At 44.8% G+C, this 25,914-nt stretch overlaps 1 protein-coding gene across 1 annotated transcript in view; it reads left to right on the top strand.

The window, feature by feature from the left end:
* The window catches only part of LOC137908366 (mediator of RNA polymerase II transcription subunit 13-like), a 59,063-nt gene extending 45,458 nt beyond the window's left edge, over window positions 1-13,605 (top strand). The window contains exons 5-31 of the mRNA XM_068752763.1: window positions 310-455; window positions 624-830; window positions 1,872-2,036; window positions 2,143-2,299; window positions 2,397-2,501; window positions 2,801-3,454; window positions 3,596-3,809; window positions 4,107-4,185; window positions 4,319-4,440; window positions 5,179-5,275; window positions 5,446-5,663; window positions 5,836-6,014; window positions 6,107-7,035; window positions 7,286-7,465; window positions 7,586-7,815; window positions 7,913-8,111; window positions 8,226-8,514; window positions 8,610-8,862; window positions 8,957-9,145; window positions 9,242-9,465; window positions 9,566-9,708; window positions 10,204-10,362; window positions 10,710-10,874; window positions 11,100-11,260; window positions 12,482-12,646; window positions 12,866-12,975; window positions 13,473-13,605. Coding sequence (XP_068608864.1) covers window positions 310-455; window positions 624-830; window positions 1,872-2,036; window positions 2,143-2,299; window positions 2,397-2,501; window positions 2,801-3,454; window positions 3,596-3,809; window positions 4,107-4,185; window positions 4,319-4,440; window positions 5,179-5,275; window positions 5,446-5,663; window positions 5,836-6,014; window positions 6,107-7,035; window positions 7,286-7,465; window positions 7,586-7,815; window positions 7,913-8,111; window positions 8,226-8,514; window positions 8,610-8,862; window positions 8,957-9,145; window positions 9,242-9,465; window positions 9,566-9,708; window positions 10,204-10,362; window positions 10,710-10,874; window positions 11,100-11,260; window positions 12,482-12,646; window positions 12,866-12,975; window positions 13,473-13,605 — 5,872 coding nt within the window. The remainder of the gene's footprint in view (window positions 1-309; window positions 456-623; window positions 831-1,871; window positions 2,037-2,142; window positions 2,300-2,396; window positions 2,502-2,800; window positions 3,455-3,595; window positions 3,810-4,106; window positions 4,186-4,318; window positions 4,441-5,178; window positions 5,276-5,445; window positions 5,664-5,835; window positions 6,015-6,106; window positions 7,036-7,285; window positions 7,466-7,585; window positions 7,816-7,912; window positions 8,112-8,225; window positions 8,515-8,609; window positions 8,863-8,956; window positions 9,146-9,241; window positions 9,466-9,565; window positions 9,709-10,203; window positions 10,363-10,709; window positions 10,875-11,099; window positions 11,261-12,481; window positions 12,647-12,865; window positions 12,976-13,472) is intronic.
* The last annotated feature ends 12,309 nt before the right edge of the window (window positions 13,606-25,914 follow it).

The following is a 25,914-nucleotide window of genomic DNA, read 5'->3' as shown; positions in this document are numbered from 1 at the left end:
GGCACCACGTATGTAAACATGGCGTCACCATAAGTCATAAGCAAATGAGGATTTACACCTGCAATAAGGAGCCCACGTGGGGAACGTGGGCATTTCTATTTCACTAGCTGTGATTTATGGTTTTATTTAGTATCAGTGTCATTAAAAATTATTTGGATTCCATTCAATTAATTGCGTTAACAACAGTAGTAGATGGGAAATGAAAATGGGATTACATTGGAAAAGGAGTTTCTGCAGCAGTAACACACACACAGGACACACAGCAGTGTGGTCTCATGGTCTAAAACATTTGCCATCCTCTCCCTTCAGCGAACACCTATCGTGCTCCTTTTCCTTCTTCCTCCACGGGGAGAGCAACGTGTGCACGAGCGTGGAGATCGCCCAGCACCAGCCTGCGTACGACATCACAGAAGATCACATCCGCCTCGCACAGCTCTCCATCACGCCAGTGCAAGGTAATAACGCCACAAACAGAACCGTGGTTCCAGCGCGCTTTCGTGACTAAATTACAATACAAATTCTGAAGATTATTCACTGACTAAATCATGTTACAAAGTCAAAGAGTCTAAATCTACGCACATCTTGGCTTTGCGGCGTGATGAATGCGTTTCATCCGTCTGCAGTGATCCTGAGTCCGTACGGTCTGAGCGGCACCCTGACAGGCCAGGCCCACAAGATGAGCGACCCCGCAACCCGGAAGCTGATGGAGGAGTGGAGTTACTTCTACCCCACGGTACTTCAGCAGAAGGAGGGAAGAGGAGAAAAGGAACCGGAGAAAGGGAGCCGGGCCTTCGACCACAGCCGCCATGTAGCGGTCGAGGTCATCGTAGGTATGGAGACATTCGTGTTTGTTGGTGTGAAAGAAGTGCAAAATGGAAGAACCCCCCCGCCCCCCTGTGGCAGAATTAAGGCTTTTATGAAATCAACTAGACATTTGAGGGACTATAACAGCAATATAAAAAATATATTAGAAAAACAGCCTGGAGTGAAGTTGCTTCACTAAATCAACAGATTTGTATTATATCAAGCGAGACCTCTTGAGATGCGTCACGCCCGATCCGAGGGGATCCCCGAACAATCACAGCAGAGACTGAAACAGAACAGACTGGAGGATAGACTCCATTCTGTCCAAACAAAGAGATATGAGCTCAGAATTAAAAGGTGAATGTTTGTCATTAACTTAACATTAACGGATTTTCAGCATCAGTTATTTGGAATTGGAATCCAGAACAATGAATATTCCAATCATTAACAAACAGCTTTGATTCCACTTGTCTCGTCTCAGTGAAGTGGTTTTTACTGGGCTTAATGATCTATTGGAAAAACCACAGAATCACTAATCACCCGTCTTTAAAATCACGTTTAGAATAACAAGAACATTCTGTTCTTCCTAAATAAGTGTTGTTGTTTTTTTACTGAGCTGGTGAAACATATGTTACGATGTCAATGCATCTGTCGGCTCAAAATAGCACATTGCTTGTACTGAAGCTGCTCGTCCTTTTAGCACAACAGAAACGGGGAAATGGCTAAAAGGTTGGAGAAAAACAGAATGGAAAGGCTGGGAAATCAAGGCCGTTTACCTCGATTGACCAATGGGAGTTATTCCCAGCAAAGGTTTGACCTACCGGTAATTATAATGCAAACTCTCCGGAACCCATAAAAAAAAGGAACATGAGCCTCATCATTGCTGGTAGAAATTACAGATGAAGAGGGTGGGAGGGGATTTAAAGGGATCTGAGCATCAAAGGAAGGTGCGTCTGCTTGCATTTATTGATTATTGTCATTTCGAACCATTTCAAAATACCATGTGGCTAAAAATGAGCAGCATTATTTTATTACTGTGAATAATGTCCTTAGTTTTGTCTTCTTAGGGGGAGTGAGGATGACTTACCCCGCCGCTCTAGTGCTGATTGCCCAGGGGGACCTACCGCTGGAGCAGCCGCCACCTGTTCCTGCAGCTCAGGGTCTCAACAGGGAGTTAAGCCACTGCAGCGTGCCGCTCACGCCGCCGACGTCGCCCCAGCAGCCCTGCTCAGGTGACAAAAACACAAATACTACAAAAAAGAAATTCTTCCAACTGTTAACTTTGTGTGACAAATACAATCACAATGAATTTCTGTCTGCTCCACCCCGTCACCTTAGCGGACAGCGGCTTCGTGACGTCCGTCTCCAGTGTTCCCACGGCAGACAGCGGCATTGGGATCACCAACGTAAGCCCAAAGCATTCTGGGAAGAAGCTGTCCTGTCAGGTCATCCATCAGGCCTGGAGGGAGTGCTATCTCGACCAGCCTCAATATGTGTAAGTTTAATAAGCCAATGATTGAGTTTGCTTTGTGTGATTATTATGGGAGCGCAGCGAGGCAGGCGAGCCTCACGGATCTGTTTGCTCCCCGCAGATCAAATCAGCCGGCAGACGTGACGCTGAAGACGGAAGTGCCAAGCAGAGTGTCCACCTGGGACTTCAGCGATCTGGGAGCCAGAGTGTCCTGCAGCTGCTCCAGGTATCAGAGCGCTGCACACAAGCTGTTCAGCATTACAGATTAAATATCTAAGCTCTGTGCTCAAAACAAATATTTATAATGAAGCCCTTTATGCGCTCCGGTTAAGACTTTATTCAGGGGATTCTTTTATATTGAGAATAATCAATTATAGCTGTCTGAAACGGGGAAATTCCCTAAAAGGAGGGGAGCATAAAGAATAAGTGGTGAGATTCTCATTACTCTGTAAGACTGACCGTAAATCTAGAGAGTTTTCAATAGCTTTTGTTTTTAGCGTTTAATTCCCTTTCACTTCATTGCAGGTTGAAGCAGCAGAAACTGAACGTGACCACATCCTCCACTGCCAACCCCCAGACCAGTTCCAACCCCGCCCAGTCCTCCGGCCCATCGTTATACTCCCCCTCTCTACTCAAACACAAGAGCAGTGACAAGACGGAAAAGGCTGACAAGCAGTCCAAGAGGCCGGCCACAATCCCTTTCCACCACCGCCTGTGCGCGACACAGCAGATCCCGTTGGAGCAGGAATCCCCAGGAGGGCCCCAGCTCGGGGGTCTCGTGATGCTGGAGCCACCCCTGGAATCTCTGGCTGCTCTGCCAAGCTGCAAGTTTCCGAAACCCCTCACCAACGGCCGAAAGGCTCCCGAGCCCCTCCTCCATTCGCCAATGTCTCCGCTTCCTCCGACGCTCAGCCCTCACCCCCGGGCGCGGGATGCCGATGTCCTGGATGGGCCCGTGGAGATGCCGATCTGTGCGGAAGCGGCGTCCGGGCTGGCGATCGCCAGCGAGACGGCCGTCTACATGGCTCTGCTCAGGCAGAGGGAGAATGGTGCCGGCTGGTGGAGAGGCTTCCGGACTCCCCGGACCGACAAGACCGACTTCAGGCCCGCTGAGCTCCCCTCCGATAAATTAGAGGAGCTGAAGACAGAGGCAGCCGCTGAGGGAACGCCGCTAAAAAGGTAGGAAGGGAAGTCGTTTGCAAAGTGCCAGGGGCAGTTTGGAACAGAAGGCCAATACTGGTCTGTTGTCACACGTGGCTCAAGTGCTTTGATGCTTCACTTCGCCTCCTCCTCCTCACTTTGTCCGTTTGTCTGCTCCAGACTTTACACACAGACTCACAAGAGATTTAAAGTCTCAGAAGAGAAAGTGAGGGAACACATCCACACTCTGGACCTGTTTCAGCAGCCTGGTGTGGAGGCGCTGCGGGAGCCAGGAGACGATCCCTACGACTTTAAGGAAGGCGATATTGAGTACACTTTCTCCACGTTCAAGAGGTTAAAGGGTCAGGGGCGAGAACCCAGCAAGAAGGTCAAGGTAGGGTGACACACACGGTGTGGAAACTCTGTTACAGCCTTCCCCCCCCTCCCCCATCGTGAAACAGGAGACCAGATAATCGGCTATGCCGGGTTCAAAAGTAGGACCTCTTTATCCAATTGTTAGCGTTAGCATTTTGTTACATGAAAATCCATGCATTTGCACAGTAAAATGGCCCCTTCTCATGGAGCATCGGTGCAAAAATGTTCAAATAATCTATTTATTTGGAAAAAGTCCCGAGCGGAAGTTTAAAACAGAACTTAGAATATTCTTATTTCATTGTGATTCATCCAGCAGGGAGAGGAAATCACCACCAATGGAGCTCTGCCTGATGGGAAGGATGCTATGTCTATTTTTAACTCGGCTCCAAAGTCAGGTGGGACCTGACAGCTACCATCATATACATATTACACACTATGTTACACACTACGCTGAGTGCAGCCCATAGTTCACACTGCAGTTATTCATATATTTAGCACATATATTGATGTGTTTTTGTTCCGTTTCAGATGAATCGGGTCAGGATGACGGCGGAACCAAAGCCAACCCTTCTCTGACGAGAGAAAAAGATCTCGTCGTCAACATCTCTGATCTAGACAACATATTTGATGAAGATGAGGAAGAGCTGGGGGTGAGGCATTATCGGTTATATGATTGCATATACAGGTAGTCGTCGACTTCACGGCCAATACTGGTCTGTTGTTTTTTCGGTCTGTTTACAAACTGTTTTTACAACATACCGGAAATCGAGCGAGCGAATCAAGTGTGCGACGGTTTCTGCAGTCTCACCCACGATGTCTACCAAGCATAATATACTTATGGTAATGAATTTAACATGAGTCGTCTTACAACCAAATTACCCCCCCGTAGGGTGTTAATTTGATTTTAAGACCTGGTTTCTTAAACAACAAACTTATACTGTTTAACTCGAAAGTTGTTTTTAATTAGTTTAATGTTGCCTTCCAAATGTTTTTTTTTTCCAACTGTTCCAATAGTTAATGTTAGAGCTTTGCTGTTTAATTGCTGCGTGTGCAGAGTATTGCACCCTATATATTTTAGCATCCATGTGCTGAAAGAAGAAACCTGCCGTGTGTCCCGTCCCCAATTTCAGGGGTAGGCCTACATACGGGAATTGTGACATCATAAATAGCTTTAAGTCATTCCTCATCTAAAATTCAAACTTGCAAACACTGTTGACATTACAGTCAAGTAGGAAACACTTGAAGCAGATTTTTTTATAAACATATTAAAATATGACTGGAGTGGATTTTCAAAGATCAATTCTTTCATTTCATTCATTTCATTATCCAATTATGTTTTAGAAATGATTGTCTTGAACAAAACTGATCCTCTGTGTAATAATTTGCAGAATGTTTACCCTATACAGCACACCACGAAGGCACCAGTGTCAACAGAAGATCGCCCCCTGGGGAAAGAAGGGAGAGTTGCAGTACCTTATCCATCAAGTGAGTGCTTAGTCCTCAATCTTCAACACCTTCTCACTACATATATATTACATAATGTAAGCGAGACGACTTTCTATTTATTTATATATTTAAATACTGCAGTGGTTTTCTTTATTACATTTCCCCCTCTTCCTCTCTCCATCTCTTGCTGCACCTCTGTCTCCTTTCAGCAGTAGCAGACCTCCAGCGCATGTTTCCCACCCCTCCTTCATTAGAGCAGCATCCGGCTTTCTCGCCCATCATGACGTATCGCGACACGCCGAGCCAAGAGGCCCCTGCGCCCGGCGGAACGGCCGACCACCTGCCGTCGTTCGCCTCCACCAAGTTTACGGAATACAGGATGGAGACTGAGGAGGGGACGTCCAGTCCCCGGCAGGAGGACGTCAAGGTGAGAGGAGGTGTTGGTCTCTCGAGAGAGCTGGTATTGTTATATTACACGTGTTAACTCCAGTAACGAGTAAGTAACTTTCAGGATACGTATGTTTAACGCGTCCTTGTGATTTGACGTCCGTGTTACTACACAATAAGCACGCATCAATCTATGAAGTCTCTTCTTCCAGCCACAGATGAGCTCCTCCATGTTTGCTCCATTGACCTGCCTGCCCAGTCAGAATCTACCACCTCTCAAGATACCCGAGCAGTGCTACTATCGGCCATCCTGGGCCCTCCTGCCCAAGATGGAGCATTTCCCGACCATCATGCATCCCCAGAATCCCACTTTAATCAGAGACGGATACATGTGAGTAGCTAACGGCTGTTTTGTTGCTGATTTTGACGTGGCTCTTTTTTTAAATCTTTGTGTTTTGCCTTTGTTTTGTGTGGGTTTTTCAGAAACACCCCCAGTGTCAACACCCTCACCGACCAGGACTATGGGCAGATGAGCGCCACGACTGCCTCAGTCAGCACCACGGCTGGCATCCTCCCTTCTCCTGCCACCCCCCGCTTCTCCGTGCCCACTCCACGAACCCCTCGCACCCCACGGGGTATCAACGCTGCAAGCTCTGGACAGGGTTCGGTGAAGCAGGATGGTACTGAGCTCAGTTCCCCCGTCTCAACTCCCTCCACCAGCCTGCATCTTAGCTCCGTGGAGCCCCTAGCTCGGCCTGGACCGTCCCTGCCTGAAGCCCACAGCCTGTACGCTGTCCTCCTCCTTTCAGACTCGGTCCTCAACGTCTTCAAGGATCGCAACTTTGACAGCTGCTGTATCTGTGCCTGTAACATGAATGTCAAAGGCGCTGATGTCGGGGTGTACATCCCTGATTCCACCTGTGAGGATCAGTACCGCTGCATGTGCGGCTTCAGCGCCATTGTGAACCGGCTGCTGGCCCACGGCACCGGCCTCTTCCTGGAGGATGAGCTGGATATTTTCGGTCGGTCTTCCGAGGTGGGCCGTGCGGCCGAGAGACGATTAGCTCTTTGCCGGCGGGACCCAACTATGGGAGACCCCAGGGTCAAAAGGCCACAGGACTCAGCCCCGGCTTCTTCATCAGTCATGATCCTCCTGCAGGAGCAGTGTTCCCAACCCATTTCTTCCCTGGCATCTCTGCACCTCCCCCTCAGCTGTTCCTGCCATGGCCGCCAGCGGGTACTGCTCCAAAGTTGGATGTCTGAAAAGCAGTGGGCAGATGGGAGCGATTCCTGCGTCGAGTGTTACAACGCCTTGGAACAAGGGCTGCAGTATGTGGATAATCCCACCGGAGGGAAGGTAGATCCAGCTGTTGTCAGAAGTACCGCCCTTCACTCCTGGCCTCACGCAAATGGTAAGACGCTTCATTTGGCGACGAAGATGTCAAAATAACTTGATTCAACTTTGTAGTAAAATTGTGTCCAACATGAAAGTTCGGAAAGATTTTTCTGTATATCCACCTGCATTGATGTTAGGTACAATACATATTTATGTATATATGTGTGTGTGTGTGTGTGTGTGTGTATTAGTTTATTTTGAATCACATAACGATCTGTGTACTTGTGTTTGTGCGTTTTTCTTCACGTGTCTCCCAATTCCCACAGTGGTGGACATGAACATGCTGTCGTCCCAGGATATGGTTCGCATGCTGCTTTCTCTGCAGCCTTTCCTACAAGATGCCATTCAGAAAAAGCGAACCGGACGGACTTGGGAAAACATCCAGCATGTGCAGGGTCCACTCACCTGGCAGCAGTTCCATAAGATGGCCGGGCGAGGTTCCTATGGTGAGCCCATACTTGCCTTACTTTTCTACAGAGCAACTTTTTTTTTTTTTATATGAGGAAGTGAATGAAACAGATAAGTTGCCATTTAGCTAAGAATGCTGCTGCTTCTTTTCTTTGAAGGATCGGAGGAGTCACCAGAGCCTTTGCCCATCCCAACAGTTTTATTGGGCTACGACCGTGACAGGGACTTCCTGGCATTGTCCCCTTTGGCATTGCCCTTCTGGGAGAAGTTGCTTCTCGAGCCTTATGGGGGGCAGCGGGATGTAGCATATCTGGTGCTATGCCCCAACAGCGTCTCTTTACTGGCTGCAGCCCAGGCCTTCTTTCAGGAGCTCAGCGCTGTATATGAGGTAGGACATAAAGTCCCAGAATTTCAACACGTACTCTAAATGTATTTTGTGTGCTTTGTGAAGAGATTTTGAACAGTAACCCTGCCTTAATTGCCAGACATGTCGTCTTGGGAAGCACCGTCCCCTGGCCAAGGTGTCCAGGGATGGTATCGTACGTGTAGGTGAAGAAGTGGAGCCGGAAAAGCTGGAGGAGCTGGATGTGGACCAGTGGCTGACTGGGCCCTGGGTTGGACAGCAGCACACCGTTAACCTCTGCAAACTAAAATGCTATGCTTACACCTGCAAGCAGCAACTTGGTGAGAACATGTAAACCTTCTAATCCATTGCAAAATCGAATCCAATCCATTGAAAATGATATATCACAGTCTTCCTGTTAATAAAATAAATAAATAAATATATTTCAAATGCAGGTCCCCAGCTGTCGACTCTGCCTTTGGACAGCAGTCTCTTGTTGCCTCCCAAGGTCCCACCTCCCTCGAACGCCACACCCTCGGCCCAACTGGCCTCTTCTGGGCAGCCTCAAGCATGGGGTCCCGATGGTGAACAAGCTACAGGGGCTGCCAGTTCAGGAAATGCTCTTACCCCGAGTGGAGCCACCTCGAACCAGACTGGGGAATCGACCCAAGGAGCACCCAGTGATTCCAAGGGGCCGTCCAGTGCCGCACCACCAGCCAACACGCCAGCAGAAACCCCTGATCTGTGAGACCCAAACTAACGGCGCTGCTATCTCAACTCATACGCCGTATATTTGATCATGGTTTAAAAGACTTCTTCGCTTCGCTGCTCTATTTCAGGACTTCGGAGCAATCGAGAATTGGCATCCCTACTGTCGCCGACTCCTTGGACAGCCACACCAACCCACCAGCTATTGTTATTTACATAGTGGATGCTTTTCTCAGCTCAAATGGAGCAGGAAATGAAGGGGGAGACGACGACGAGGCCGATGAGATGGAGACAGGCAGCATATGGCTTCTAGGGCTCCTGCGATGCTACGCGGAGATGCTACAGACGTTGCCGGAGGCGATGAGACCTGCGCTGGTGCTACAGGTAGGAAGACACTGACATTCACAGTGGGCAGCACTTAACGGAATCCATTTTTCCTGTCTTCAACCTTTCTGTCCATCTTATGTGTTTCTCTCAGGTGGTGCCGTGCCAGTATCTCCTCCAGCCGGCCAGTGGGGAGAGCCATTTGTATCTGCAGCAGCTGCGCTCCCTGGCTTTCTCTTGTTACTCCCAATGCAGACGTCTGCTGCCCCAACAAACGCACATCAAGTCCCTGACAGGGTTTGGACCAGTGTCCACTGCCAATTCTGTACTTAATGATCCAGAGGTATAGGCTTGAAATCTCACAAACCGGTTTCCTACACTGGACATGATTGATATTCTCACTTGTGTCTGTAATAATCTGATTTCTTTCCTCACCCAGCATCCCAGTCCCGTGCAGCTTTACTCTCCCCCATTCATTCTCGGTCCAACCCGACCCAAACAGCCAGAACAGGGGGAGATATGGGCAGAGATCCTGCCAAAATACAATGTGCTCTATGTCGGCTACTGTCTATCGCATGACCAGCGTTGGATCCTAGTGTCCTGTACTGACCAGCAGGGGGAGATGTTGGAGACAAACATTATCAATGTTGACGTACCCAACAGGTGTGGGGAAGTTTCTGTAGTTTGTAAATCAACATTTGTCATTTTCAAATGTGGACAAAATGTAAAGTCTTTCTACGCATTTCATTGGTTTTCACTACAGAGCACGACGGCTCAAGGTTTCGGCACGGAAGATGGGACTGCAGAAGTTGTGGGAATGGTGTATCGGCCTCATACAGATGACCTCACTGCCTTGGAGGATTGTCATTGGTCGATTGGGCAGATTGGGCCATGGGGAGCTAAAAGGTAAATGATTCCAGAAGGAGCTGGGCTCCTCTTGATAAATAAATAAACAAAAAATCACTCATAGAATATAGAGTACCTCTGTTTTTTATGAGAATTAATCACAAGAGTATAATAACAGTAATTATTTATGTGTCTCTTCTTTTAGCTCTTATCCATCCATCCATATAATTGCTGGGATTTCACTCATTATTTATTGCATGCAAATTATCTAAGCAAAAAGATTCCATCTGTCAACTCAAATCAAACGTTATTGTCGTACTGCTGTACATACGACTGAAATTATGTTTCTCATTGGCATCCATATCTATATAAGCAACACAATGTAAAACACACTTGCATCCATCTGTCTGTTTTGCTTTTGTTGTTTTCTCTTAAGAATTCCGGTACGGGAACAGTTCATGTAAATTGGATAGTGATTTATTTATCACATTGCTCCCTCTAATTCTGCCTGCTTTGATCTTTTTTCCATGCCTCCCCATTATTCCTCTCGTCCAGACTGGAGCTCCCTCCTTGGGGAGCATTCCCTCCATTCAATCGGCCGCCAGCTGAGGGAGGCGTGTCGAATGTGTGGGATCTCAGCTGCTGACTCCCCGTCTATCCTCAGCGCCTGCTTGGTAGCCATGGAGCCGCAGGGCTCCCTCGTGGTCATGCCGGGTTAGCAGCCTCTTTGTCCACTATTGAAGGACGACAGTTACATATTAATAGCTGAGACAGCCATCATGTTCATGGTTATGGTGGTAAATCACAGTGGATGTTGTAGTCCACGGGAATTCTGTTTTATACTTCAGTTTCACATTGACACAATTGTTAGACATAACGGGGGGGGGGGGGGGAAATACAGCTGGAAATACTTTTAAAGCATATTTGGTACATGATTCTAATATTATAATTTGAAACATATCTGGATCATTTCCATTTTTATATCTAATGTAATTACATTTTTGTGAGTATAAATAGAAACCTCTCGTTTACTGTGTTTTTCTGCGTATTTGTGCGTCCAGATGCGGTAACCATGGGCTCAGTGTTCGGTCGCAGCACTGCTTTGAACTTGCAGACGTCGCAGCTAAACACGCCTCAGGATGCTTCCTGTACGCACATTCTGGTCTTTCCGACTTCTGCCACCACCCAGCTGGCGCCCAGCTCCTATCCCACCGAGGACAATAATGGTGAGAGTCAGCAGAACAGCACACGCTATAGTTATTAGACCATGAGACCAGGGGTCGGCAACCTAAGTGTCATGGCTGGCATGCCCGTCCCTCCTCAGTTTTTTGCTATTTCCTTATTAAATGAACTGCTGACTGATTCGTGAAGACTCCCACAGATATGAAACTCAGTGAGAATATTCAATACCCACATGCTGACGTTGTTGCCATCGCCGCCTCTTTCCTCAGATGACATGTTCGACCTGCCCTTTCCTGATGAACTGGAGAACGACATTGGCCATGACATGATGCTGATCACAGGGAACCTCCACCCTTCTCCCAACACCTCTCCAGTTCCCTCGCCCGGCTCTCCCTCCTTGGGAATGGGATCGCATTTCCAGCACACCAAGGTGAGTCGCTAACGCAGGAGGAAAATCATTCCACGGTGGCCTGGAGCGCAAGGGGAGAAAAAAAAAAAAACCCTTACAACCCATCTCAAATTAGCTTCAAGACCAATCGACAGTTATAATTTGCATTGCTATAGATGTGACCGCAAGAATTTTAGTTGAACTGAGGCACACCTCAGCGTATCCTGATGAGGGTTCTCTTCAGGTTCAGATTTGATCGTGCACTCTGAAGCACGTGAGCTTTCCCTCTCAGCAGTCAACACTCCATATTATCAAATGAGAATCAGGAGTTTGAGTTTTGCCAAGTATAATTGATGCAGAAGAATTTGTCTCGGAGGCACGGGAGGAGAGATGTGTTGACAGACTATATCGCTGCGCATGTCATTCGGCACTGACAAACTGTGGGAACAGCTGAAGCGTAGCTGTTCGACAGTAAGGCATAGGTTATACTTTGGTATGCCCTTAAATTATTGCTGCGTTAGTTAGCCTGTGGAGACAAAAATGCATGCATTTATTTTGTTCCTTTCCAAATAATTGTTCATTTCCATGCATCTTAAACTGTCATGCATGATAACATTGTGTGCTATATAGCTTTAGGTCTGCATTCCCACAACAAAAAAGAAATCAGCGTCATCCGTTTAACTTATTCTCAATTTGATGGTAGCGTCGCCTTTCAAACAAGTCAGGACAGGTGCAGCAAAGAATCTGGAGGAATTGCGGACAGGTGACTTAGATAATCCCGTGGCTAAAGAGGTTAACTGGGTACAGGTAGTAGCTTCCTCAATACGGGGAAAGGTTTGCCACCTAGCAGAACCCATGAGTGCACGACGGATTTTACAACATGTGCTCGAACTGTAAAAGCCATTGACGGTAAACAGAGTTTGTGTGCAGATCGTTGCACCACATTGTCATTTACGTTGCACACGCAATTACGTTGGAATCAGAGTTGTAAAAGTACCACGAGCCAGAACCTCGCGATGACTGACGTGACACAAAGTAATTAAAGGGGTCGAGCATGGGAAAGCAAATGATAAGCAGATCTCGTAACCTTTTATGAGCAGTGCCTGCACTGCGAAAATGCACGTTTGCATTTTGACACGAACCCAGTCATCTCAGTGCACAGGCTCAGAGTCGTCGGGTGCAGATGAAGAAATAAAAAGGTGGAGACCGTGAGCCGTTGTTCACGTCATAAGAACGTTTTGTCTTTGTCTTTGCGTCTGTTAGAGCCAAGGAGAGCGCTTGCTGTCACGCGACAGTCCTCCGGAAGAGCTGAAGCAACAGCCCTTGGCTCTCGGGTACTACGTCTCCACGGCACAGGCAAGCGGGCTTCCTCATTGGTTCTGGGCCTCCTGCCCGCAGGCGGAGAGTCAGTGCCCGCTCTTCCTCAAGGTACTCAATACTGCAAGTGTGTGTCCGAGTATGTGTGTGTGTGTGTGTGTGACAAGAGAATGCAAGGAAAAGCGCGCAGAGGGGAAAAGTGTGACTGATGAGGCTGATGTGAAAATGCTTTTAATTATGCGGCTGTAAGTTAAAAGAGGCGCACAGCTGCTCTCTATAACCAGCCGTGCTTCACCGTTTGATTTTTCGCCCTTTGTGCGTTCCCTCCAGGCCTCCCTCCACCACCACATCTCCATCGCCCAGTCAGATGAGCTGGTGTCAGAGAAGACCAAGAGGACCCCTCACCCCTTAGACTCAAAGACCACCTCTGATGTTCTCAGGTTAACGCCAAGCACATGTCGTTTCTTCCCATTTGCCAGCGGCTAGCGAAAGCAGATAGCGCAGGGTGAGCGCAGACGGGACGAAGCCGCTGGAGATCTGCAGCCGGCGTCGCGTCTCAGGCAGAGATCTGTGGCTTCAGGAACGCTTCGTCTCATGTGTGCTGATGAATGAAACATTTCTGTGTGCGCAGGCATCACAGCTGAAAAGAAACAACGATTTAGGATCCAAGAAAATGTCATTTGTCATTGTTGATTTCTTTAAATGTAAACACAATGACCTTACAAAGTCAAAATAAGTATTTTAAGTTGCATTATATACACACAACAACAAAAAATATTATGAACCTATACTTTATTAATATTCAGTTTCAATACTGGAACTGATTTAAGTGCACATTATTCTAATGGATTCATATAAGATTAATAATAATAATAATAGAAGTAGGTGAACAATAAGAAATCACTGACGTTTGTCTCATCCTGCTTTTCTATCCCAGGTTTGTATTGGAGCAGTTCAATGCCCTTTCCTGGCTGACGTGCACGCCTGCCGCCCAGGACCGGCAGTCCTGCCTGCCTGTTCATCTAGCCGTGCTGATCCAAATGTACAACGCCATACTGAACATGCTATAGCCGCGAGGGACCGAGGACGACTCAAAGGGGGAGGGGGGGGGGGGAGGCATTTGACTTCATTTCCTCTGTGCCTACGCTTCCTCCCTCTGGGCACCAGAGAGCACCAGAGCTCTTCAGTTGTTTCTGCTGGCGGTAGATTAGATTGGCCAAATAAAAGAGCGGGGCAAGTCAGACTCTCCCGTGCCTCGAACGTAACACGAGTGGAATGCTCTGAACAATTAGAATTTTAATTGCAAAAGGCAGCACCCTGCAAGCCAACTGGTTTGGAGCCAAATGTGGTGCCTTCAATTGAGGGCAAACAAATGGATCTGCCCAACTGCTGGCGTATCATAACCTGATTGCATTGTGTCCAGTTTGGGTTCCTCCCCTTTGTGACATTTGAAGAATCTGCGGCTGACTTTTTATAGAGATGTCGTGCATTATCCTCGCTACACCCTCACCTGTGAGAAAGGACACCTGCGCAGGGCCGCAAAGCGCCACGTTGTACAATCGCCAATAGCATGAGGACACAAACTCACGGCTTCGTTACATCAAGTCATGCATTTACGTATAGAACTGCACTGTGTTCTCGGGGGGGCCAGCAGTCGGGTTATGTGGCGTTAAACTCTCCTCTGAAAGAGGCAAATGTCCCCGTTTACCACAAAAGGGACAATGTTTGATGATGGGACTTTCTGTCCTCCTTACCCTCCCAAAGTGTTGTAGATAAGAACACAACAGAAGACGTTTGACCTGCGAAGACAGAAGTGTTTTTAAATGTCAGACATGCATTTGCAAAGAATTGAGACTTATTTTTAATATTTAAAAACAACTAAATAAGAAACTTAAACAAGGCCTTTTTTTGTTTTCCCAATTGACTATGAATGGTCTTGGGATGCGATATAAAAATTGCCCTTTTAATGCAATTGTAAATATTCAATATTTATACAAATTATATCATGTCAGATATTTTGTGTGTGTGTATATATATATATATATATATATATATATATCTACACACACACACACACACACATATGTATATGTATATACACATATGTATATACATAAATATATATTACCTCTTCCAACCAGGCACTTAACGATAAAGATGATAGACACGACCATGTTTTTCGAAGTGAGCACCGTACGAATATTTGTCAAAGACATTTTTTGTTTTGTTACTCTACAGATACTGAACATGTTACCTTTTTATTTAATGAATTTAAATTAAACTAATTGATATGGGGATACAGTATACTCTATATTTATAAAGTGTTCCTCTTCTGCTAAAAGAAACAACAAACTTGAAATAGGCAATGTCAGGTGACGTTAGAACAGGTCGTCGAATATTTAAGAGTTCACTTTATTTCATTGGCTCTTTGAAATGATGTCAAGCACGCCATTGGAAAGGCCCGCCTCCTCAGTCTCAAGCAGCCTGGTCTGGTTCGCTTCCTAGCATGTTTGTATATACACTTTTCAGATGTGTTCTTTTCTTGAAGCTGTACATTTCATGCTGGTTGCTTTACTTTCAAGTGATTCATATCACATTTATTTTTTAAATCTTTATTGCTGTGAGCTTTTTTTTTTATATACAGTATATAGGACAAAACACATTTAATTTCAGCCAAGAGGTTTTAAATTGCCAAGCAAGTGTACCTAAATGTACATAAAATGGCAAGTTTGCAAAAGTTTGTAACATTTGTCATCACTTTGAATATCAAACAGATCCACTTTAGGGGTGGGAGGGAGGGTCTGTTACTTTTACACTCTTTTTTTAATAAGTTATTAAAACTCTTGAAAACTACTTTATGTTCAGTGTTCTCCTTTAATCTGAAGGACTCAACCACAGTTTCTGTCATATTCCTCTGTCGTGACTAATAATTGGTGTCATTTAACAAGATGTATTTGCAGAAGTGTAATTTAGTACTTCGACATTTTGTCAAAGTATTCTGTTTCTGCACTACATTCATTCAGCATACAATATCATTTGAAACATATATTACCACACTTAATCAGAACTCTCTCTCTCTCTCTCTCTCTCTCTCTCTCTCTCTCTATATATATATATACCTTACCTAATCATTTACAATTTGAATATACCTGTTGAGAGGTTTTTTGCCTTAAAGAATCAGAAATCTTTAACAACTGCTGACTTTGAGCATGGATTAATTATCATAAGAGTCGAATCCCTAAATGTTGTTGCTAGAAATACATTTATATGAAGGACGAAGGTCGCAGACTAATGTATGAGTTATGGGTTCAAAATCTATCAAATTCAGATCATTTGATATTTATTTTGTTACCCATTTATCTTTTTCCCCTCTCCTAGTTATTCTACATCGAAAAAATACATGGTGACCCAAGAGAAATTATGTGAAATACACAGGAGAAAAGCTATCATTGCCACATCACAAGCTGCGTGAGGAGGAAGATGATGACGAGGAGTCTTTTATTTTGCTGTGCTGGTTTCGTGGAGATGAGGCGACGTTCGGATCTTTGAAGGGCGGCGTTTACTCGGACGCCAGTCATACTCGGCAAATGAAAATAATTGATGATGCGGTTGGCCAACTCTTATCAACCTTTCCTGCTCGACAAGATGTTCCACATATATCCCCCGCACATGCAAAATGAGCTGATTAAATTGTTCTCGAAAGCATACATACTAGGAGAGCTGTGTAAATGCAGTTTAACCACGTCATTAAGAGGGCTTTCCCAGCACTTACCTCTGAACTGGCTAAACAAATGGAACTGAGCCACCAAACGAGTGTCGTATCATCACTCTGTGCTCACACTGACTTTAGCGTCAGCACCGAAGGCTGCTGGGAGCTGCAGGTCACAGCGGCCTATCTGATGTTTGGCTTCAGAAACCCTGGCGTGCCATCTGTCTCAGCCGCCGCACGACAAACACGAGCCTCGGCACCAAATAGTCAACGGGCCTGCCTTAAGGGGAACGCGTGTGCGAGCTTGTGCGAGAGGCCCCATAAGAAAAAAAAGAATCCCATTTGTGAAACAGACGTTTGTTGATTTTTTTAAGGTTGGCGCTTTGCCTGCGTGCAATGGCCTCGAAAGGACGTCCTCTCTCGGGAGACGCTTTCTCCTCCTGCGAGATGTAGCGAGGCTGAAAGTGTGAGGGCGAGAGAAGAATGGAATGAGGCTCTTTCTTGAGCATCAGGGTCACACAGAATCCTTGAGTGGGAAAAAAAACAACATTTTTTTTTACTATAAACCTGGAGAGGCCCAGTGGAGGACAAAAAATGAGACAAGCGTCAGTCTATGATAGACGGGGCACCTCGAGGACACCGTGAATGAGTAGCTGAAGAGTAAAAGCCCCTGAAGAGTCACTCGTCCTAGAGCGGTTGTCTAATGGACGGCAATGCTTGTTCCACAGATGGCCTATTAGGCCGTGGCTGCTCACCTGTTATCTCGCTTTCCTGCATTGCTGCAGCCAAGCGGCCTGCAGGCTGGACAAAGGAAGCTCCGACAGCAGGAACACAATTAGAATTCAATGACATTTTTAATCGTTGCTTTTCCCAACAACAGTATTTGCACGACAAGGTTTGCGTCCTCAGACCTCGTCAGGGGAAGGCCGCGGATTTATTTAGGGGAAACTCCAGCTCGCCGTTCCATTGAACAAGAATATAAAAACCCACAACAAAATGGCGTGCATTTCATGGGAATGCGCTTTATTCAGAACATTGTGGCTTACAAATGATCAATCAATCAATCAGTTCTTTATTGACGCTTTAAGTTGCAACACAAGGTGCTTAAGAATTAAATGAAAAACACCATTACAAAGAGGATAAGCCATAATACCACCAGTAAAAAGAGAATGACAGAGAGAAGGGTGATCACTAAAGAGAAACATGGAAGCATCTGTTCATTATCCTCAATAAGTAGCAATCATTAACCTAAAACGTTTGGCCAACAAAGGTAAGTTTTAAGGTTCCATTAGAGAAATAAGGATTGTGACTCCCTCAGTTCCTGTTCAGGTTGTTCCATACGGGCCTCCCTCGCATCTCATGGCCCTCACCCTCTGCCGGAGAACCTGAGGGACCCAGAGCGACACATTAAAAGCATTTTCTATCTCCATCGAGTGATTAAACAGTCTTAAAATCGATTGCATTCTTCAGACCTCTATGCAGGAGTGAGCTTCTCATCTCCCGGTCCTCAGAGGACAGCTTGAAATGAACTGAAGTGTGTGACGGCTCAGGGCTGCAGCCATCCTGTCGCTCCAGATGACCTGTGAGAGCGCTCCGAGCGCAAGCAGGGCCAGCTGGGGGCTGTAGCTTCACACGTCTCAGTAGCTGTTTCTGAACTTAAAAGAGAGGCTCTCCCACGGCGGGTCACACTGGGGAATGAGCAACGTGGTGGGTCTGACCTCGGACGGGTCACTTGGGTCAGAAAGGGTTCAGAACTCTGTAGCCGTTTTTCACCAAAACACTTCCCGGTTCCAGGCCGGCGTTGGAGCCAATCCAGAGTCTGTTCTTCAGGAACTGTTTCTCAGGTTTAACGACGAGGGAGACACCAGCCCCTGATCTAACTGGTTCATGTTTTAGCACCAGCATGGATGTGGTTTCAATCTGGCAGAAGGCCTGCTCTAAATTAGACCCAAGCAGCAAACCAGTTCTGACACAGCCGCGTTCGTGAAGGGCTGGCATCGGGACAGTGTGCATGGAAAGTCATCATTTCTAATGGAGTTTCACTCAGACGGAGAACAAAGACGGAACTGGTTTAGGGAGTGGGAAGTGTGAGTCACGCCTCTGTTTAAACTGATGTCACCCTTCTATTTGAAATAGACCCACCCATTGTTTGCATCGCTGCGCTAGCGTTGTCATTCTGTGGCAGACTAAATGCCTGCGACAGCGTTCAAGGTTTATGAAAGTTAGATAAACTATCATTTGCATTCACTGAAAAACAACAAGGGATATTTTCCAGTGGCAGGAAATGATATGGCAGAGCTGCTCGATGAAAGCATCCGGGCTTTTCTCAGACGCGGGATCCTCGGAAAAGCCAGCATCTTTCAGGAATTGACTCAGATGATATTATAATTTAACTTGTGTTTTCTCCTCTTTATGAGATTTTACGCGCAAATTATTTCCCCTTTTGAAGTTTTCATTTCACAACTGGCTTTATTTGGTTAGATCTTCATCTTTAGCTTCTCGTTAGGTGCACAGTATGTGTTTCGACTAGTGCCCTTGCCGTCGTGATGGCCCCTATATGCAACGCCAGCCCCCAGCAAAGCAAATCCTCAGCCATCTCCCAGATGGCTCCAAGGAAATGCAGCTCTTGGCGCCGCTCACGCTCAGCGTAGAAAACCATTAGCATCTTTTTGTTAAAAGGAGTGACAGAACATCTGCCAACTCAGCATGGCAGCCGGTTAGAAAGCATCTGATTTTGTCTGGCAGTGCTCTTCATCTACAGCCGCTGCAGTTGCATAAATAGGTTTTTATCTTAAAGGAGCATGCAGAGTTTTGCATTTCCTCTTCCTGCAAAACTCTCATTGCGGGGTATTACATCCTTGGAGGCCAGCGAGACCTCCACTTCACGCATAAACCGGTGCGAACAGGAAGATGGAAGCTCTGCAAGTTTCTTTTGCATGTATCATAATGCACAAGAGAAGAAAAGAAAAATGATTGGTGCTTAATAACACTTATAAATAAAGACATGAATCCCCTTAATCACTGTTTATCACAAGTAACAAGCAGGCTGGGAGGGAAATGCAGAGCCAAAAGGCATCCAAGGATGATGACTGGAATTATTCATTCAATTTCTGAGTCATACTGTCGTGTCTCAATCTCAGCATTTGCTGCATGCGGTTCATTACTCAAGCATCGCAATCGGTACATGCATCATAACCCTGTTACTAGCACCTCATGATTATTGCTGGTCAGGCTCATTCCCTTAAACCTTGCTTTAACTGCAACCCAAAATCACATGTCTGGTGATTGGGTGATTTTTATCTCTTCACCTGCCTGCAAAATAAAAGAAATATACAAAAGAAGTATTTTATTGTTTATAGTATTTAAGAAAAGTTTAGTGCTCCAGTTAGTTTTCATTCCAAATTAGACCTCAAAGTTGTCCCAGATAGGAAACGCTCTTCTGGCGAAGCTGTTGTTATAGTTTATCGTCGGTTTAAAGTCTCATCTACAAGAAAATGGATCGATGAATGGATGGATCAAAGGTTGATTTACTGCAAATAAACAGATGAAAGATCCAAAGTCTTCCACCGCATGTAAAAGATGATCAGTTTGGTGGGAAGCAGTAAGACTCTGGGTCAATGACGTTCCTGAATGGGGAAGAAAAAACACACAGATCAATACTGGAATGAATGTCTTCACAGCAAATACCATTTTCAAACTAAAACAACAAAATAATTTATTTCTTAAATTAAATAAATAAAACTTTCACGGCGTGCACCTCGATTCAGATGGATGGATTTCTCACATTTTCATCTGCACTACTGACAGCATTTCACTTGGGACGCTTGACGGTGAGGCCTATCAACGCCTCTGGGATGTAAAACACAGCCTCTCCAGACTCATCGTTTCATTATCCCTCATTCGTTATTTAAGATAATTATCAGGAGGAGGGCCCAGCCTGCAGCTATAATTGGAGGAGGCACGTTTGATGCGTTCAACAACGGCACACCTGTGTCAAAGTAAATTTCAGTGCTACTTACGTTGATGCCAAACTGCCTCTCACACTAGTAATTATGCACTCACTGCTTGCCTCACATAGCAACGGCCTTGTTTTGTTTGCAAAGGATCATTGTTAAAAAAAAAAAAAAAAGACTCACAAGTGCAGTGACATGAATATTTCACTCTTCACACACACTTATTAAAACTTTGCTCTTTTATATATTCCAAACTACGGAATGTTTGAAATTTCACCTATTTCGAAATAACACGTTGAAATGAGAACTTCCGAAGGTGTTTTGTAAGCTTTTGTGGTTCACGCTGCTATAATGTGTGAACGTGTCTGAGGTGGGCGGGCCTGTGTTGCAACCACACGCCTGAACCAATTAAATGAATCCTACTGGAAGACGTGCAAATCAGAGGTGGTGTTGAGAGAGCTTGAGCAGAAAGCGAACAGAAGGTGAAGAGGATGTTCCCCTTCTCCTGACTGGTGCAATGTCTTCCATGGCCACAAGAGGGAGATGTTAGTCCACGCAAGATTTCCCATGTTAGAATTTGACATGAGCGACACCTCGTGAAATCCACACGTGAATGTTACAGGGAGGGGGGGGGGGGCACGCATTGGAAAATACAAAGCGCGTGCAAAGACACTGTTGACTGAGAGATGAATAGCTATAGGGGTTTAGTGTTATGCAAAATACAGGCAATACGACATAATTCAAACTGAAGCGTTTCCTGGAAACATCCGGCGGTGCCAAGTCCTCATCTTAAACAGCGTGACACTAAAATAAATAAAGCAAATGTCCGCAAGACATCCAGGTAGAATCTAGCAGGTAGATGGTTGTTTAAGACACGTCCTTGTTGCTTTTTTCCCCTCTTGAAACGTTTGTTTTGCCTTTTGGGGGAAAAAAACTGGAATAAATATGAATTTATTTTCTCTCACGCACAATCCCACATGAGCAAAATGAGCATCGCTGCATGGATGATTGCCCCCCCCCCCCCTGATATGTGAGGACATCTTTGGGAAGAGACTGAACTCCATTTAGACAGCAAACACCACATGAAACACAAGAGCTCATTAAATAGTCAGGAAAAAAGGCAATGCAAGCTACTTTCATGAGGATCGTTGTTTCTCATAGTGATTTTAATCCTTTAATGTCCAATTAAAAACAGCTAGAAAACTCTATCGCTCTGTGCTTTTTTTTTTTTTTATGAAAGGGAGTGAGCGAGTTGAGCATATAGATGAAAAGGTTTTTTCTTTTTTTGCCAAAGGCACTTACTCTGCAGTCTCCTGAAAATTGTGTCTTAACTCAACTATTTCACTTAAGTCACATTGGGGGGGGGGGGGGGGGGTTGGCTCCAAAATCAAAGCCATACAGGATTGCAAAAGCTTGCAGTCAGTGGGAAGACAGGGCCGTGAGGAAGACATGAGATAAGGTATAAGATAAATCAGCTCACCGACATGGCTGAAGCTGAGAATATAAGCACGCCATCCTCTTTCTCTGCTCTACGGCTTCCCTTTCTTATTTCAATAGGGGTTGGCAAATTTATGTAAATCAACACTATTATGGTGGAGACATTCTAAGAAGCGATGTTGAAGCTGCCTTCAAACCCACAACAACTGACATGCCGGTGCTTCCTTCCTCATGCCGTGTATATGATGTTTATCATCCTGATAACAATGACAACATTGATCTATTTAAAACATGGCTTTACTTTCTCTGTGTGTGAATGTTACGCCCCATTGCCGGGGAAAATAATGTGAGGATTGCGTGAAAGAAGGACAAGAGGACGGCACGTCTGCCTTCATCCAGTGTATTCGCCATCTGCTCTGCTTAATCCTTTTTCAGGTACATGCAATCCATGCAGCACATCCGTCACAGATTCGACAGAAATTAAGGAACAAAATCAGAGTTTAAAACGCAACTTATGCAACTGTATTTTCACAACCGATAAATCAAAGTTTATAAGAAAAATATACTTCTCACTCAAACATATAAGGACAATTAACCACTATTCATCTTTATCAATCGTATAAATGAATTATATAATGTGGACAATCATGAACCATCTTTGAATCACATCACTTGCATTAATGTATTATTACTTTAAGAAATATCCATCTATTTATCACACTCAACATCACCATGACATGAACAGTTAAAAAAAAAAAGGTAGCTGCATGGCAGGGGCGGCTGCTGCTGTGCCACTCGCTCGGTTTCTCCCTTTCAATCTCTGCTTTGCTTTGCTTTGCTTCCTCTGGTTCTAATTTAGTTGCCCTAATCATAAAAGCGTCAGCGGGCTTGTTGTTGCAAAGTAAACCAGGAGGTGAAACACGCCCTTAAAAGAAAATATATATATTCCATTTTCACTCAAGTGGACCTGCAGCACAACCTGGAACACGCAGTGGACGGAGTCTGACTGCTGCCAGATCAAATGGCAGAGAGGCTGATTATTAGAGACAGACAACAAACAATCCCTTTTTTTGGTGGTCATCCCAGGGAGCAGGAAATCTGAGGTACACTCTGACATGTGGACCAGCTCAGGTTTAACATGCAGCAGCTTATCTGTACACAAACACTAAAATGTGTAACATTGGTTCAATAGGAAAAAAGGCTTTCGAGGGGGGGGGGGGGGGGGGGGGGGGGCACGGGGTCAAACGGATGCTGTCTATCCATATTCTGTGCCATTACATTCTCCATACACGCTGGCAGACCCTCTGACTGCGTATAATTTGAGTCATCAGTCTCTATTTTCTACGCAGCAGATGTTTCCCCATGTCAACAGGCGGCCTGACAGAGCAAGATGGAGAAACCTCCTCTTTTCAAGTGTTGCACAGGAGGCTCTTCTCGTCTTCCCTCCCACACCGAAAGCATTTGTAAATCAGTGTGTTTGTGCAAAAATGAAAAATGAAAAATGAAAAAGTGTGCTGTGGTGACATATAATAAAAGGTATAGCTATATTCTTCTTCTTTTGCAGTGTCGGACCCTCAAACATGGACTGGGATCCTGCGAGCCCCTCTGATAAGACACTAATGGAAAGTGATTAATAGGCAACTGGGGTAAATGATTGCTCTGATGCCCGCTGTAATCCCTGCGTAATGTGGCTGAGAATCCCACGACACATAATTATATTCCTTCATACGAACAATAATTGGAATTAAATAAATTAATAAAAAATACAAATTAGGATTTTATTCATTTAAGGAAACGCATTATTGAAGTATTTTAGAAATAATTGATTTTAAATCTGCGGCCCATGTTAATTTGAAAAATTAAAATGACTCGAGTTTATAGAAAAACATAATTTCAATTAATAATAAATTGATAAACACATAGTTGTTTATAAGACAGAAATAAAGATGAGAAATACCCTCAAACACGCAGCGATGAAGAATGAATTGTCTGGCGCCCCTTCCACGTTGTTGAGACGTCCTCGTTTTTTATTTACATCATTGCGTTTTGTATAATAATTGTGCTTTATCCGTTCACGTATACACGCTCAACGGCGTCAGTCAGGTTTCGCTTACAGACAACGTTCAGGGGGGGAATTTAGTGGGACATTTTAATAGTTTACCACGATAAACAATTATTTTTGAAATCATGCGCAAATAAATATGATATAACAGGATATGCAGATAAATACATCAAATTGTAGAATCATGTTCAGACGTTTTGCGTTATAATGCGTTTATTTTACATTTAATTTTTGTTTTAAATGCTGCTCTGGTTTCAAATTCAAAGCAGGACAATCTCCTGGACTCCTGTGTGACGTCTGAAGCGCTAATTAAGGCCGACATGTTTTCAAATCCCCCCCTAACCCTAACCCTAACCCCCCCGCCGCCCACACACACACACAAGACACGGATAAACTGTCTCAAAGACAAAACGTCCTCAAATGGTCCCGCATGTAATTTTTACTCCCCTCGCCGGTAAATGAATCCGGGTGAAGTGAAGGAAAATTGTAGAGGTCATTAGACAAAGAAAAAAAAAAGAAAAAGAAAGAATGGCAGTTTTCTTTGAAAAAGAGAGGATGTTATTGTATCCATTATACAAAATAGACCCAATTACGCGATTACCCCCCCCCCCCCGAAACGGATTTCGTGCTAAAACGCTTTTGATTCTCGACATCAAAGTTGACAAAGAAAAGTTCATTTTTTTTAATATTTGGACGTTTTCCTTAGCTGTCACTATTTAATCATTGGTCTAATTAACAGTTAGGAAACTCAAAACGTTCTTATATTGAGCAGAAGTGGCTGGAATCCGATTAAGAATCCGATTAACCTGGACAAAAAGCGACAAACAAGGCGTCGGACACGCGGAGCATAAATCACTCGTGGCCGGAGACCTAAACGAAACCGACTTGAAAATGCTCTCCAGCCGCTGTATGGCGCTCGGGAACTGTCGAATACACACTGAACGGAATACTTGAACAACAACAACAACAACAACAATACAACTATCATATTATTCTCATTGGTGGTATTAGTATTTTTTAGTATATAAATGTACACACTTGTGGAAAAAACTCACTTATTGCCCTCTAATAATTTAAACTAATTTTGAAAGGATGTTTCTATTTACATATTCAGGATTTAACGTTTTCTACAGCAGCGTTTTATTCCGTTCAAATAAAATAGTTGGCTAATTAGAAAAGTTATTTAGCGTAAAGTTATTTATTTCGTAACTGATCTAAAATAATTGTTAGAACTTTTTTTCCCCCCCTCCTACATTAGCAACATTTTCTTCTTTTTTTAAATAAAATAATAAGTGAACGAATCGGAATGTTTTATTTTATTTTTGTGCAGGGGGGAAATGCAAACAGGGGCCTGTTTGCTGCATGTATTCTGCATGCAACGAATCGCGCCATCTATAGCCGCTCACGTCATGAAGAAAGTAAAGTCTAACTTTTAAAGATGAAATCAGGAAAACATGCCGGCTGAGATTTTAAAGAATTTAAATGCTTACTTTATGTGATTCGGGCCTGCTGCTGTCTCTGTCTGCTCCTCGGGAATACAGTGGTGTGTGTGATTGCATGCTGACTACCTGACCAGCGTGATACCCCTCACACACACACCTACACGCACACACACACATGCTCGTACAAGTTCAAAACACAACGCCAGAAAAAAAAAAGCATATTTAACAATACAGAAAATCATCCAACATGGACCGGACCCACACCGATGCTCGCTCGGACGGTAGCCCCGCTTGCTGTCTGTCACTGTGGGGCTCTCTCATTCACAGCTCAGGTCATGGATCACACGAAAAGCTGACCCGCTGCTGAAAGGTGACGGGTGACGCTGCGTAAACGGTGCGTTTGCGTCATGGCAGCCTCGCAACGGGGAGGACAGAGTCTCGGTCACTGAACGGAAGATTACAGATTACAGTGGGTTTCACTCAACTTGGCCTGGCAGAATAATATATATAAAAACAAGGCTAAAGAAAGAAACAAAAACATCAAATAAATAAATAAATCACAATTTGCCTGTTTTTATCAGAACTGATTCTGGATCCAAGATGAGACATCGAGCGCACAGAATTCAACCGCAATAGCTCCATAATATTATTCTGAATTAACCCACACCTATAGCAGATATAATTGAACAGAAGAAGCCTGGTTGCAATTTATTTGCTTGAAATTAATCTTTAACTGAAAAAAGGACAGCAGTTTACCGAGAAAGGCAGCCAATTGT

This window comes from Brachionichthys hirsutus, chromosome 19 (genome assembly GCF_040956055.1).
Source record: "Brachionichthys hirsutus isolate HB-005 chromosome 19, CSIRO-AGI_Bhir_v1, whole genome shotgun sequence".
Classification (NCBI taxonomy): Eukaryota; Metazoa; Chordata; class Actinopteri; order Lophiiformes; family Brachionichthyidae; genus Brachionichthys; species Brachionichthys hirsutus.
The sequence above is the reverse complement of the archived record's forward strand: the minus strand, read 5'-3'. Positions and strand labels throughout refer to the sequence as shown.